General features: G+C 56.3%; 1 protein-coding gene across 1 annotated transcript in view; it reads right to left on the bottom strand.

Annotated features, from left to right (window-relative positions):
• Window positions 1-208: 208 nt before the first annotated feature.
• LOC139247558 (uncharacterized) overlaps window positions 209-15058 on the bottom strand; it is a 110925-nt gene continuing 96075 nt past the window's right edge. The window contains exon 10 of the mRNA XM_070871668.1: window positions 209-3672. Coding sequence (XP_070727769.1) covers window positions 462-3672 — 3211 coding nt within the window. The 3' untranslated portion in view covers window positions 209-461. The remainder of the gene's footprint in view (window positions 3673-15058) is intronic.

A 15058-nucleotide genomic window follows, 5' to 3' on the forward strand; every position in this document is an offset into this window, starting at 1 on the left:
GTGTGTTGCCGATCTCTCTCTCGGTGTTGTGTGTTGCCGATCTCTCTCTCGGTGTTGTGTGTTGCCGATCTCTCTCTCGGTGCTGTGTGTTGCCGATCTCTCTCTCGGTGTTGTGTGTTGCCGATCTCTCTCTCGGTGTTGTGTGTTGCCGATCTCTCTCTCGGTGTTGTGTGTTGCCGATCTCTCTCTCGGTGTTGTGTGTTGCCGATCTCACTCTCGGTGTTGTGTGTTGCCGATCTCTCTCTCGGTGTTGTGTGTTGCCGATCTCTCTCTCGGTGTTGTGTGTTGCCGATCTCTCTCTCGGTGTTGTGTGGAATCACCGATCTCTCTCTCAGTGTTGTGTGTTGCCGATCTCTCTCTCGGTGCTGTGTGTTGCCGATCTCTCTCTCGGTGTTCTGAGATGCCCGGCGCTCACTCTCTCTCGCGCTCCGCCCGCTCCCCCCCCGGGAGAAGCGGCTTTCTCAGTACGCCTCCTTGGCGTGGGTCCGTTGGTGTTTGATGAGGTGGGAGGAGAGGATAAAACCCTTGCCACACGACTGGCATTTGAAGGGCCTCTCCCCGGTGTGCAGGTGCTGGTGGGTCTTGAGGTGGGACGACTGGATGAATCCTCGGCCACAGACGGTGCAGAGAAAGGGGCGCTCCCCAGTGTGGACGCGCCGGTGTTCCACCAGCTGGTAGGGCTGCTTGAAGCCCTTGGCACAAACCGGGCAGACGAAGGGCTTCTCTCCGGTGTGGATACGGCGATGGGAGACCAGGTGGTGAGACTGGGTGAAGCGCTGGCCACACTCGGGGCACTGAAACGGTTTTTCTCCCGTGTGGAGCCGCTGGTGCTTACGTAAGGTGCAAAGAATGGTGAAGCTCTTGTCACAGACCGAGCACTTGAAGGGCCGCTCCCCCGTGTGGACGATACGGTGGCGGATCAGCCCGGAGGGCTGCTTGAACCCCTTGCCGCAGAGCACGCACACGTAGGGCCGCTCGCCCGTGTGCACGCGCTGGTGCATCACCAGGTCTGACGACTTCTTGAAGGCCTTGCCGCAGTCCGAGCACTTGCAGGGCTTGAGGTCGGGCGGGCGGGGGGGCACCCCGTCCTCCGGGGGCAGCCGGTAGGTGCGCTGGTAGGCCGGGCGCCCCTCCCCCGGCTGCCCGTGGCTCAGCTGGTGTTTGCGGAGGGCCGAGGGGTAAAAGAATCCCCGGCCACACTCCGAGCAGGTGATGGGGCGGTCCTGGGCGTGAACCACCGCGTGCCGGCGTAGGACGGAGGGGTGGGTGAAGGCGGTTCCGCACACCGGGCAGGCGAAGGGCCGCGAGCGGGTGTGTACGCGCTGGTGCTTGACCAGGCCCGACGGGTGCTTGAAGGTCTTGGGGCAGACGGGGCAGGCGTGGGGCCGCTCCTGGGTGTGCACGCACTCGTGGCGGGCCAGGCAGTAGCGGTACTTGAAGGTCTTGGCGCAGACGGGGCAGGAGTGGGGGCGCTCGCGGGCGTGGATCCGCTGGTGGTTGACCATCCCTGACGAGTGCTTGAACCCCTTCCCGCAGTGCGGGCACTTGAAGGGGCGTTCGGGCCGGTGGGTGCACTCATGACGGGCCAGGCCGTAGCGGTACTTGAAGCCCTTGGCGCACACCGAGCATTTCAGCGGCTTGTCGGCCCGCTGGGCCTCCTCCGGCCGCTGGGCCTCCTCCGGCCGCTGGCTCCCCCTCCCACCCGCCTCGGGGCTCCCCCCGGACCCCATCGCCAGCCTCCCGAACTCGTCGAGACCAACATCCTCAGTCTCCCCCAGTCTCCCGTCCCCTACACCCACGCCCAGTCCCCTGACTATCTCACGCCCGTCCATCGCCCCCACGCCCAGTCCCCTGACTATCTCACGCCCGTCCATCGCCCCCACGCCCAGTCCCCTGACTATCTCACGCCCGTCCATCGCCCCCACGCCCAGTGTCCTGACTATCTCACGCCCGTCCATCGCCCCCACGCCCAGTCCCCTGACTATCTCACGCCCGTCCATCGCCCCCACGCCCAGTGTCCTGACTATCTCACGCCCGTCCATCGCCCCCACGCCCAGTGTCCTGACTATCTCACGCCCGTCCATCGCCCCCACGCCCAGTCCCCTGACTATCTCACGCCCGTCCATCGCCCCCACGCCCAGTCCCCTGACTATCTCACGCCCGTCCATCGCCCCCACGCCCAGTCCCCTGACTATCTCACGCCCGTCCATCGCCCCCACGCCCAGTGTCCTGACTATCTCACGCCCGTCCATCGCCCCCACGCCCAGTGTCCTGACTATCTCACGCCCGTCCATCGCCCCCACGCCCAGTGTCCTGACTATCTCACGCCCGTCCATCGCCCCCACGCCCAGTCCCCTGACTATCTCACGCCCGTCCATCGCCCCCACGCCCAGTCCCCTGACTATCTCACGCCCGTCCATCGCCCCCACGCCCAGTCCCCTGACTATCTCACGCCCGTCCATCGCCCCCACGCCCAGTGTCCTGACTATCTCACGCCCGTCCATCGCCCCCACGCCCAGTGTCCTGACTATCTCACGCCCGTCCATCGCCCCCACGCCCAGTCCCCTGACTATCTCACGCCCGTCCATCGCCCCCACGCCCAGTGTCCTGACTATCTCACGTCCGTCCATCGCCCCCACGCCCAGTGTCCTGACTATCTCACGCCCGTCCATCGCCCCCACGCCCAGTGTCCTGACTATCTCACGCCCGTCCATCGCCCCCACGCCCAGTCCCCTGACTATCTCACGCCCGTCCATCGCCCCCACGCCCAGTGTCCTGACTATCTCACGCCCGTCCATCGCCCCCACGCCCAGTCCCCTGACTATCTCACGCCCGTCCATCGCCCCCACGCCTAGTCCCCTGACTATCTCACGCCCGTCCATCGCCCCCACGCCCAGTCCCCTGACTATCTCACGCCCGTCCATCGCCCCCACGCCCAGTGTCCTGACTATCTCACGCCCGTCCATCGCCCCCACGCCCAGTGTCCGAGCTCCGAAAAGGGCAATGTCCTCCTCCGTAGCCTCCTCCAGTCTCCCATCCACTACACGCCCGTCCATCGCTCCCATGGCCAATCTCTTGTCCTCATCAAGTTCATCGTTCCCCACCATCGTCCGCCTCCCGTCTACTACACGCCCGTCCATCGCTCCCATGGCCAATGTCTTGTCCTCATCGAGTTCATCGTTCCCCACCATCGCCCACTGCCCGCTCCCTACAGGCCCGTCCATCGCTCCCATGGCCAATCTCTTGTCCTCATCAAGTTCATCGTTCCCCACCATCGTCCGCCTCCCGTCTACTACAGGCCCGTCCATCGCTCCCATGGCCAATGTCTTGTCCTCATCGAGTTCATCGTTCCCCACCATCGCCCCCTGCCCGCTCCCTACAGGCCCGTCCATCGCTCCCATGGCCAATATCTTGTCCTCCTCAAGTTCATCGTTCCCCACCATCGCCCATTGCCCGCTCCCTACAGGCCCGTCCATCGCCCCCATGCCCACTCCCCCGCCCTCCTCGCAGGCCTCCTCCTCCTCCTCGATCGCCTCCCCCGCTCTCCCGCCCCCGCCCATGGCCAGTCTCGCGTACTCGTCGCGGGCATTCTCCTCCTCCTCGTCCTCCGCCTGCTGCTCCCCCGCTCGCCGGGCCCAGGCGCGCCCGTCCGCCGCCTCCACCGCCAGCCTCCTGTCTGCCTCGTACACCACACGGCCGTCCTCCTCCTCCTCCTCCTCCTCCGCCCCTTCCAGGAATGCCCCACCCGGGCGAGGGGCTCGAGGCTCGAATTCTGTCATCGCCGACCGGCCAAGATCGCCTGAGGAAACGGAGCGAGAAAACGTCAGCGCAACTGACTCGGGGCCCCCCCCCAAAAAATCTCCCCCCCCCCCAGAAATCACAGCCCCTCCCCCCCAAAATCTCCCCCCCCGGAGAAACACAGACACTCCCCCCACCGACCCCAAAATCTCCCCCCCCCCCCAGAAATCACAGCCCCTCCCCCCCAAAATCTCCCCCCCCCCCGGAGAAACACAGACACTCCCCCCCGACCCCAAAATCTCCCCACCCCCCAGAAATCACAGCCCCTCCCCCCCGAAATCTCCCCCCCCCCCCCGGAGAAACACAGACACTCCCCCCCCGACCCCAAAATCTCACCCCCCCCCAGAAATCACAGCCCCTCCCCCCCAAAATCTCCCCCCCCCTTGGAGAAACACAGACACTCCCCCCCCGACCCCAAAATCTCACCCCCCCCCCAGAAATCACAGCCCCTCCCCCCCAAAATCTCCCCCCCCCCTGGAGAAACACAGACACTCCCCCCCCCGACCCCAAAATCTCCCCCCCCCCGTGAAATACAGTCCCCTGCCCCCCCCACACCCCCCCCAGAGAAACGCTCACCCTCCCCACGCACACTGACCACTAACCTCCCTGTATTACACAATCTCCCGGCACTGGAAGATCCCAATGATCCCTAATCGTGTCCGTCCCGGCTCCCACAGCTCTCCGGGGCAGCGAGTTCCACAGATTTACAACCCTCTGAGAGAAGAAATTCCTCCTCATCTCAGTTTTAAATGGGCTGCCCCTTATTCTAAGACCATGCCCCCTAGTTCTAGTCTCCCCCATCAGTGGGAACATCCTCTCTGCATCCACCTTGTCAAGCCCCCCTCATAATCTGATACGTTTCCATAAGATCGCCTCTCATTCTTCTGAACTCCAATGAGTAGAGGCCCCAACCTCCTCAACCTTTCCTCATAAGTCAACCCCCTCATCCCCCGGAATCAACCGAGTGAACCTTCTCTGAACTGCCTCCAAAGCAAAGTGTATCCTTTCGTAAATACGGAGAGTAAAACTGCACGCAGTACTCCAGGTGTGGTCTCACCAATACCCTGTGTAACTGGAGCAAGACTTCCCTGCTTTTATGGGATCCTTAACTTCACAAACTACAAACTTGCATTTATATTGCACCTTAATATAGCATCCCAAGCCACTTCACAACAAGTATTATAAGACAAAACAGATAAATTTAACCCCGGGAGATATCAGGGACAGGCGACCAAAGGCTGGGTCACAGAGAGGTGGGTTTTAAGGAGCGTCTTGAAGGAGGAGAGAGAGAGAGGCGGAGAGGTTTAGGGAGGGAGTTCCAGAGCTTGGGGGCCCCAGGCAGCTGAAGGCACGGCCTCCGATGGTGGAGCGATCGGGGGATGCTCAAGGGGGCAGGATTGGAGGGGTGCAGAGATCCCGGAGGGTTACAGAGATAGGGAGGGGGGGCGAGGGAGGGATTTGAACAGGAGGATGAGAATTGTCGGGGCTGGAGGAGGTTACAGAGATAGGGAGGGGGCGAGGGAGGGATTTGAACAGGAGGATGAGAATTGTCGGGGCTGGAGGAGGTTACAGAGATAGGGAGGGGAGGGCGAGGGAGGGATTTGAACAGGAGGATGAGAATTGTCGGGGCTGGAGGAGGTTACAGAGATAGGGAGGGGGGCGAGGGGGGGATTTGAACAGGAGGATGAGAATTGTAGGGGCTGGAGGAGGTTACAGAGATAGGGAGGGGGGGCGAGGGAGGGATTTGAACAGGAGGATGAGAATTGTAGGGGCTGGAGGGGGTTACAGAGATAGGGAGGGGGGGCGAGGGGCCGATGGACTTGGGAGAGGGTGCAGTGGGAGATTGACCAGGTCCTGGGGATGAGGAACATCAGTGACGGGGAGAGACTGGGAGAAGCCGGGGTTGTTCTCCGTGGAGCAGAGAAGGTTAAGGGGCAATCTGATCGAGGTGTTGATAATCACGAGGGGTTGTGACAGAGAAACAGTTCCCAGGGGCAGGAGGGTCCCAGACCCTGGGTGAGGGGATGCATGTCCCTTTAAATACCCCCTGAGTGTGGGGAATGTCCCTTTAAATACTCCCGGAGGGAGGGAATGTCCCTTTAAATACACCCTGAGGGGGGATATCCCTTTAAATGCCCCCTGAGGGGGGGATGTCCCTTTAAATGCCCCCTGAGGGGGGGGTGTCCCTTTAAATGCCCCCTGAGGGGAGTATGTCCCTTTAAATACCCCCTGAGGTGGGGTATGTCCCTTTAAATACCCCCTGAGGGGGGGCTGTCCCTTTAAATATCACCTGAGCTGGGGGAATGTCCCTTTAAATGCCCCTGAAGGGGGGGAATGTCCCTTTAAATGCCCCCTGAAGGGGGGCCTGTCCCTTTAAATGCCCCCTGAGGGTGGGGCCTGTCCCTTTAAATACCCCCTGAGGGGGGCCTGTCCCTTTAAATGCCCCCTGAGGGTGGGGCCTGTCCCTTTAAATACCCCCTGAGGGGGGCCTGTCCCTTTAAATGCCCCCTGAGGGGGGGCCTGTCCCTTTAAATGCCCCCTGAGGGGGGGCCTGTCCCTTTAAATACCCCCTGAGGGGGGCCTGTCCCTTTAAATGCGCGGGGTCGGGGCCCCGGGGGGTCAGAGGGTGCAGCCCGCGACCTTTGCCCCCTCCCTGACCCCCCGGGAGCCCCACTCACCGCCGCCTCTCCCCGGGACCGGGCTCCGCGCCGCCGCTCCTCCCAGCTCCGCTGGCCGCAGTCCTCCAGTATCCCGGCGTGCCGCCGGCCGCCCCGCGCAGGCGCATCTCCCGCCCCCGCTGCCCGGCATAGGGCGCTTTCCTGCGCGCGGGGCAGCCTGGGTAGAGCGTGCCGCCATTGCCCCGCTATCTCCTCCCTGTCTGTCCCTTCCCTCTCTTGAAGCCTCCCTCTCTGCCCCTTTCTCACTCACTCCATCCAGCCCCCGGGGCAAAAGGGGAAGCCCTCCATCCAGCTGGGATTCCAGCTCTCGGTTGGGGCCTCTACTCATTGGAATTCAGAAGAATGAGAGGTGATCTTATCGAAACGTATAAAATGATGAGATGACTTGATGGTCCCGATGTTGGGGAAGTCCAGAACCAGGGCTCACAGTCTAAGGATAAGGGGTAAGCCATTTAGGACCGAGATGAGGAGAAACTTCTTCACCCAGAGAGTGGTGAACCTGTGGAATTCTCTACCACAGAAAGTTGTTGAGGCCAATTCACTAAATATATTCAAAAGGGAGTTAGATGTAGTCCTTACTACTCGGGGGATCAAGGGGTATGGCGAGAAAGCAGGAAGGGGGTACTGAAGTTGCATGTTCAGCCATGAACTCATTGAATGGCGGTGCAGGCCAGAAGGGCTGAATGGCCTGCTCCTGCACCTATTTTCTATGTTTCTATATTTCTAAAAGTCAATTCCTTCATCTAAATCATTAATGTATATTGTAAATAGCTGGGGTCCCAGCACTGAGCCCTGCGGTACCCCACTAGTCACTGCCTGCCGTTCTGAAAAGGACCCGTTTATCCCGACTCTCTGCTTCCTGTCTGCCAACCAGTTCTCGATCCCCGTCAGTACATTACCCCCAATACCATGTGCTTTAATTTTGCACACCAATCTCTTGTGTGGGACCTTGTCAAAAGCCTTTTGAAAGTCCAAATACACCACATCCACTGGGTCTCCCTTGTCCACTCTGCTGGTTACATCCTCAAAAGATTCGAGAAGATTTGTCAAGCATGATTTCCCTTTCATAAATCCATGCTGACTTGGACTGATCCTGTCACTGCTTTCCAAATGCGCTGCTATTACATCTTTAATAATTGATTCCAACATTTTCCCCAACACCAATGTCAGGCTGACCGGTCTATAATTACCTGTTTTCTCTCTCCCACCTTTTTTAAAAAGTGGTGTTACATTAGCTACCCTCCAGTCCTTAGGAACTGATCCAGAGGCGATAGACTGTTGGAAAATGACCACCAATGCATCCATTATTTCTAGGGCCACTTCCTTAAGTACTTGGGATGCAGACTATCAGGCCCTGGGGATTTATTGGCCTTTAATCCCATCAATTTCTCCAACACAATTTCCTGACTAATAAGGATTTCCTTCAGTTCCTCCTTCTCGCTAGACCCTCGGTCCCCCAGTATTTCTGAAAGGTTATTTGTGTCTTCCTTCGTAAAGACAGAACCGAAGTATTGGTTAAATTGGTCTGCCATTTCTTTGTTCCCCATTATAAATTCACCTGAATCCGACTGCAAGGGAACTACGTTTATCTTCACTAATCTTCACATATTTATTGAAGCTTTTGCAGTCAGTTTTTATGTTCCCGGCAAGCTTCCTCTCGTACTCTATTTTCCCTCTCCTAATTAAACCCTTTGCCCCCCTGTGCTGAATTCAAAATTTCTCCCAGTCCTCAGGTTTGTTGCTGTTTCTGGCCAATTTATCTGCCTCTTCCTTGGATTTAACACTATCCTTAATTTCCCTTGTTAGCCACAGTTGAGCCACCTTCCCCGTTTTATTTTTTTACTCTAGACAGTTCATCCATGTGATCTTTAAATGTCTGCCATTGCCTATCCACCATCAACCCTTTAAGTATCACTCGCCAGTCTATTCTCGCCAATTCACGTCTCATACCATCGAAGTTACCTTTCCTTAAGTTCAGGACCCGAGTTTCTGAATTAACTGTGTCACTCTCCATCTTAATAAAGAATTCTACCATATTATGATCACTCTTCCCCAGGGGGCCTCGCACAACAAGATTGCTAATTAGTCCCTTCTCGTTACACATCACCAAGTCTAGGATGGCCAGCTCTCTAGTTGGTTCCTCAACATATTGGTCCAGAAAACCATCCCTAATACACGCGAGGAAATCCTCCTCCACTGCATTACTACCAGTTTGGATAGCCAAATCAATATGTAAATTAAAGTCGCCCTGCATCTAACCTGTCCAATCCCGTCAGAATTTTATACGTTTCTATGCGATCCCCTCTCATTCTTCTAAATTCCAGTGAATATAAGCCCAGTCGATCCAGTCTTTCTTCATATGTCAGTCCCGCCATCCCGGGAATCAGTCTGGTGAACCTTCGCTGCACTCCCTCAATAGCAAGAATGTCCTTCCTCAGATTAGGAGACCAAAACTGAACGCAATATTCAAATATTCAATGCATTCCAATCTTAATTTGCTCCTCTAACACTCAGCTGGCATTAACCAAGGGCTGGCGTACCAACTGGGTGGTGCCCTGCCCTTTTTCCCCGGGGCTGGATGGAGTGAGAGAGAGGGAGGGGTCCGTTAAAGAAGAGAGAGATAGAGAAAAGCAAATGTATCATTATCATCATCGGCCGTCCCTCGGAATCGAGGAAGACTTGCTCCCACTCTAACACGAGTTCTCGGGTGGCTGAACAGCCCAATACGGGAACCACAGACCCTGTCACAGGGTGGGACAGAGAGACGTTGAGGGAAAGGGGAGGGTGGGACAGGTTTGCCGCACACTCCTTCCGCTGCCTGCGCTTGCTTTCTGCGTGCTCGCAATTGGCGACGAGACTCGAGGTGCTCAGCGCCCTCCCGGATGCACTCCCTCCACTCAGGGCGGACTGGTCTTTGGGCCAGGGACTCCCAGGTGTCGGTGGGGGATGTTGCACTTTATCAGGGAGGCTTTGAGGGTGTGTCCCTTGTAACGTTCCCTCTGCCCACCTTGGGGCTCGCTTGCCCGTGAAGGAGTTCCGAATAGAGCGCTTGCTTTGGGAGTCTCGTGTCTGAGGGGGACATGCGGACAATGTGGCCCTGCCCAGCGGAGCTGGTCGAGTGTGGTCAGTGCTTCGATGTTGGGCCTGGTCGAGGACGCTAACGTTGGTGCGTCTGTCCTCCCGGGGGATTTGCAGGATCTTGCGGAGACAGCGTTGGTGGTATTTCTCCAGCGACTTGAGGTGTCTACTGTACACGGTCCGTGTCTCTGAGCCATACAGGAGGGCGGGTATCACTACAGCCCTGTAGACCATGAGCTGGGGGTGAGGTACCTACTGTACATGGTCCGTGTCTCTGAGCCATACAGGAGGGCGGGGTATCACTACAGCCCTGTAGACCATGAGCTGGGGGTGAGTTATCTACTGTACACGGTCCGTGTCTCTGAGCCATACAGGAGGGTGGGTATCACTACAGCCCTGTAGACCATGAGCTGGGGGTGAGGTGTCTACTGTACATGGTCCGTGTCTCTGGGCCATACAGGAGAGCGGGTATCACTACAGCCCTGTAGACCATGAGCTGGGGGTGAGGTGTCTACTGTACAAGGTCCGTGTCTCTGAGCCATACAGGAGGGCGGGTATCACTACAGCCCTGTAGACCATGAGGTTTGGTGGTGGATTTGAGGGCCTGGACTTCGAACACGCTTTTCCTCAGGCGACCGAAAGCTGCACTGGTGCACTGGAGGCGGTGTTGGACCTAGTCATCACTGTCTGCCTTAGAAATATAGGAACATAGAAAATATGTGCAGGAGCAGGCCATTGGGCCCTTCGAGCCTGCCCCACCATTCAATATGATCATGGCTGATCATTCCCTCAGTACCCCACTCCTGCCTTCTCTCCATACCCCCCTGATCCCTTTAGCCGTAAGGGCCACATCTAACTCCCTTTTGAATATATCCAACGAACTGGCCCCCAACAACTTTCTGTGGTTTTATCTTGGTCCCGGGGACGTGGGACGTCAGTGAAGGGGAGAGACGGGAGAGGCTGGGGGTTGGTTCTCCGTGGAGCAGAGAAGGTTAAGGGAAGATCTGATCGCGGTGTGCTCAATCACGAGGGGTTGTGACGGAGTAAATCGGGAGAACCTGTTCCCAGGGGCGGGAGGATGGGTAAACCAAAGGGACACAGATTGACGATAATCGGCGATTGAACCAGAGGGGGGGATAGGGGGAGAATGTTTTTACGCAGTGAGTTGTTGCGATCGGGAACGCGCTGCTTGAAAGCTCGGAGAGAGCAGGTTCAATCGGGACTTTCAAACGGGGGAATTGGATAAATACTCGAAGGGGGAAATGTACCGGGGCTGTGGGGGAAGAGCAGGGGGGAGTGTGGGTGTAAAGTCCTGTCCCCTCAGTACAGACTCACACGAGGCATGTCGTGAAGGCAAGGTCACTCTGGACCTGCACCTTTATTTCACAGCTCTGGAATGCTGCACTTGCCTGAGACCTGCCCTTATATACCTGTCTCTTGCAAGTGCACCCCTGGTGGTAAGGTATGCTGGTGGTTACAGGTCATATCTTATTACAGTCATGTATCGCATGTTAGGATACAGTTATGTACAGTAGTGTGAGATACATGACATCACCCTCCCCCAAGGTCTTATTGTCTTTATAGGTTCAGTCTCTCAGGTGGTCTACGCTCTCGCGTGGAGCGTCTGAGTTGTGGTTCAGTTGTTTGCCTTGGTGCCTGTTTTTCTTTGGGTGTGGTTGCTGGTATCTCGCCTGGGCTGTCTGTTTCGATTGGTGTGATTGTTGTTGACTCGCCTGGGCTGTCTGTTGGGACTGCCCTTTCCTCAGGTTGTTCCCTCTGTCTGTCCACCAGGTGTGGTGCGAGTTCCACATTGTAGTCTGCCTCTGGTTCCGCAGTGTTGTTGGTAAATCTGCTTTTGACTTGGTCTACATGCCTCCGGCAGGTTTTGCCATTGTCCATTTGTACTACCAGTAGCCTGTTTCCTTCCTTGCCCGTTACTGTCCCTGCAAGCCATTTGGGACCCCTGCCATAGTTTAGTACAAACGCTTTGTCCCCTATCTCATTCCATCTCCCCCCTCGAATTTCTGTCATGGAACTCAGTCAGCTTACGGCGCTTTGCCTCAACGATTTCGTGCATGTCTGGGAGGATTAATGAGAGCCTTGTTTTTAAAGTCCTTTTCATCAACAGTTGCGCGGGGGGGATCCCAGTCAGTGAGTGCGGATGAGATCTGTATGCCAGCATCAGTCGCGACAGGTGACCCTGCAGTGTGGGACCTTGGATTTTAAGCATGTCTTGTTTAATGATTTGCACTGCTCTCTCCGCCTGGCCGTTGGAGGCCGGCTTGAACGGTGCCGTCTTGACGTGATTTATGCCGTGGTCAATTATAAAGTCTTGGAATTCTGCGCTGGTGAAGCACGGACCGTTGTCACTGACCAATATGTTAGGGATTCCATGCGTTGCAAACATGGTTGCGAGGCTCTCCACAGTGGTGGAGGCTGTGCTCGAGTTTAAAATGGTGAACTCGATCCACTTTGAAAATGCATCTACAACTACGAGCAACATTTTGCCCATGAATGGGCCTGCATAGTCTACGTGCACCCATGACCACGGTTTGGTAGGCCAAGGCCAGGGGCTCAGTGGAGCCTCCCTGGGGGCATTGCTGAGTGGGGCACAAATGGTGCACCTTCGGACACAGAGCTCCAAGTCTGCGTCAATACCAGGCCACCAGAGGTGGGATCTGGCTGTGGCCTTCATGAGAACGATCCCCGGGTGCTCGCGGTGGAGCTCCCGGACAAATGCCTCTCTGCCTCGCAGAGGCATGACTACTCAGCTGCCCCACATCAGGCAGTCTGCTTGTAGTGATAGCTCATGCATGCGCCTGTAAAAGGGTTTTAATTCCTCGGGGCAGGCTTCGCGAGCCTCTGCCCAGTCACCGGTTAGGACACATCTTTTTACTAAGGATAACGTGGGGTCGCTGGCCGTCCAGGCTCTGATTTGGCGAGCCGTCATGGGCGAACCTGTGGACTCAAAGGCATTGATTGCCATGACTATCTCACAGTCCTGTTCGTCAGACCCTTCCGTGGTCTCCAGGGGTAGCCTGCTGAGCGCGTCGGCACAGTTGTCTGTGCCTGGTCTGTGCCTTATGGTGTAGTCATAGGACGCCAGCACGAGTGCCCACCGTTGAATTCGCGCCGAGACGTTGGTCTCGGAGAGGAGGGTTTCTAACGCGAACTTGGCCCCGAAAAGGTATTGGTGCATCTTTTTGACACTGTACACGCACGCGAGCGCCTCCTTCTCTACCATTCCGTACCCGCGCTCCGCCCGCGAAAGTGACCTGGAGGCATAAGCTATGGGTTGTAATTTGCCCGCACTATTGACATGTTGTAAAACGCACCTGACCCCGTACACTGACGCATTGCATGTGAGAACTAGCTTTTTACCTGGGTCAAAGAAAGTCCAAACACTGTTGGAACACAGAAGGTTGCGTGCCTTATTGAAGGCACGTTCCTGGGCGTCCCCCCAAAACCAATCGCACCCCTTCCTGAGTAGCACGTGGAGAGGCTCCAGCAGCGTGCTCAAGTTCTGCATAAAGTTCCCAAAGTAATTGAGTACCCCGAGAAAGGCGCGCAGTTCTGAGACATTCCGAGGCCTGGGTGCCAGGCGAATTGCTTCTGTTTTGGACTCTGTTGGGCGGATTCCATCAGCGGCAATCCTTCTGCCCAAAAATTCAACCTCGGGCGCGAGAAACAGGCACTTGGATTTCTTGACTCGTAGGCCGACCTGATCCAACCGCTTTAGTACTTCCTCCAAATTACGGAGATGGGAGTCGGTCTCCCTGCCCGTGATAAGTATGTCGTCTTGAAATACAACCGTCCCCGGGATGGACTTGAGCAGACTCTCCATGTTGCGCTGGAATATAGCAGCTGCCGCCCTGATGCCGAATGGGCATCGATTGTACATGAAAAGGCCTCGATGTGTGTTGATGGCGGTGAATAGCTTGGATTCCTCGGTCAATTCTTGCGTCATATACGCAGATGTGAGGTCTAATTTTGAGAAAAGTTTCCCTCCAGCCAATGTGGCAAATCGGTCCTCCGCTCTGGGCAGCGGGTACTGGTCCTGTAGGGAGACTCTGTTTATGGTAGATTTGTAGTCCCCACAGATTCGTACGGATCCATCAGGCTTCATGACTGGGACGATGGGACTTGCCCAGTCACTGAATTCCACAGGTGATATAATTCCTTCCCGCAGAAGCCTGTCTAGTTCATGTTCAATCTTTTCCCTCATCACATAGTTACAGCTCTGGCCTTGAGATGGACCGGTCTAGCATCCTGTGTGATGTAGATTTTGACTTTGGCCCCTTTGAAAGTGCCCACACCTGGCTGAAAGAGATGTTCAAATCACTTTATAACTGTTGAGCAGGAGGTCCGTTCCTCTAATGACATGGCATGGACATCATCCCATTTCCAGTTTAGTTTTGCCAGCCAGCTTCTCCCCAGCAGTGCTGGGGGGTCTCCGGGGACAATCCACAGGGGAAGTCGGTTCACTGTCCCTTTGTGTGTGACAGAGAGCATGGCGCTGCCGAGGACTGGTCCGATTTCTTTGGTATAGGTCCTTAGTTTGGTGTCGACCCTTGTGAGTTTTGGTCTGTCTCTTTTATGTGGCCACAGTTGTTCAAATTGTTGAGCGCCCATGAGAGATTGACTCGCTCCCATATCCAGCTCCATGTTAACAGATATCCCGTTGAGTAGAACCCACATCATTATAGGAGGCGTCCTGTTGTAGGAGCAGCGGCCATTGATCGTGTTGACCCGCTGTACATCGGTGTCCCGTGTACTGTCCCCACCTTCTTCTGGTCCGCTTTCCGACCCATCCGATTCGTATACCAGCCGAGCTGACGTTTTTTTGCGCATGCGGGCCAAATGCCCTGTATATTCACAATTTCTGCAAACAGCCTGCTGAAACCGACATCCCCTCGACCAGTGCCCACCCCCACACCTCCAGCACAGACCTGTTCTATTGTTCAAAGTGTTCCCAAAGAATGAGCTGCGTCTGGCTGATCTCTCTTGAGCTTCTCTCAGTTTGTAGTTGATTGCTCGCATTGTGGGTTGATGAGGTGTGAACGGCCGTTCCTGTGGCCCTTGATGGCTTCTGCCTGCTGTCGAGAGCCTGTTCTCCCGGTTTTGTCTGTGTGTGGGGGTAGCAGCTTGTTTAGTGCTGTGAACTTCTTGTTCCGATATTTCGTTAGTTGTCGTACCTGCATTGTAAATCAACCTCGTTTCTTCTTCCCCCTACCAGGAATGTCTGTGCAACCAGTGCTGCTGCCTCGAAGGTCAGGTTCTTGGTCTCTATGAGCTTTCGGAATATGCCTGCATGGCCTATTCCTTCAATGAAAAAGTCTCTCAGCATTTCTCTCCTCAGTTCATCGGAGAACTCTCGTAAACTAGCCAACCTCCGAAGTTCCGCCACGAAGTCGGGTATGCTCTGGCCCACACAGCGTCTGTAGTTGTAGAACCTGTGTCTGGCCATGTGTAGGCTGCTCGCTGGCTTCAGGTGGTCTCTTACC

This window comes from Pristiophorus japonicus, unplaced genomic scaffold, assembly GCF_044704955.1.
Source record: "Pristiophorus japonicus isolate sPriJap1 unplaced genomic scaffold, sPriJap1.hap1 HAP1_SCAFFOLD_272, whole genome shotgun sequence".
Classification (NCBI taxonomy): Eukaryota; Metazoa; Chordata; class Chondrichthyes; family Pristiophoridae; genus Pristiophorus; species Pristiophorus japonicus.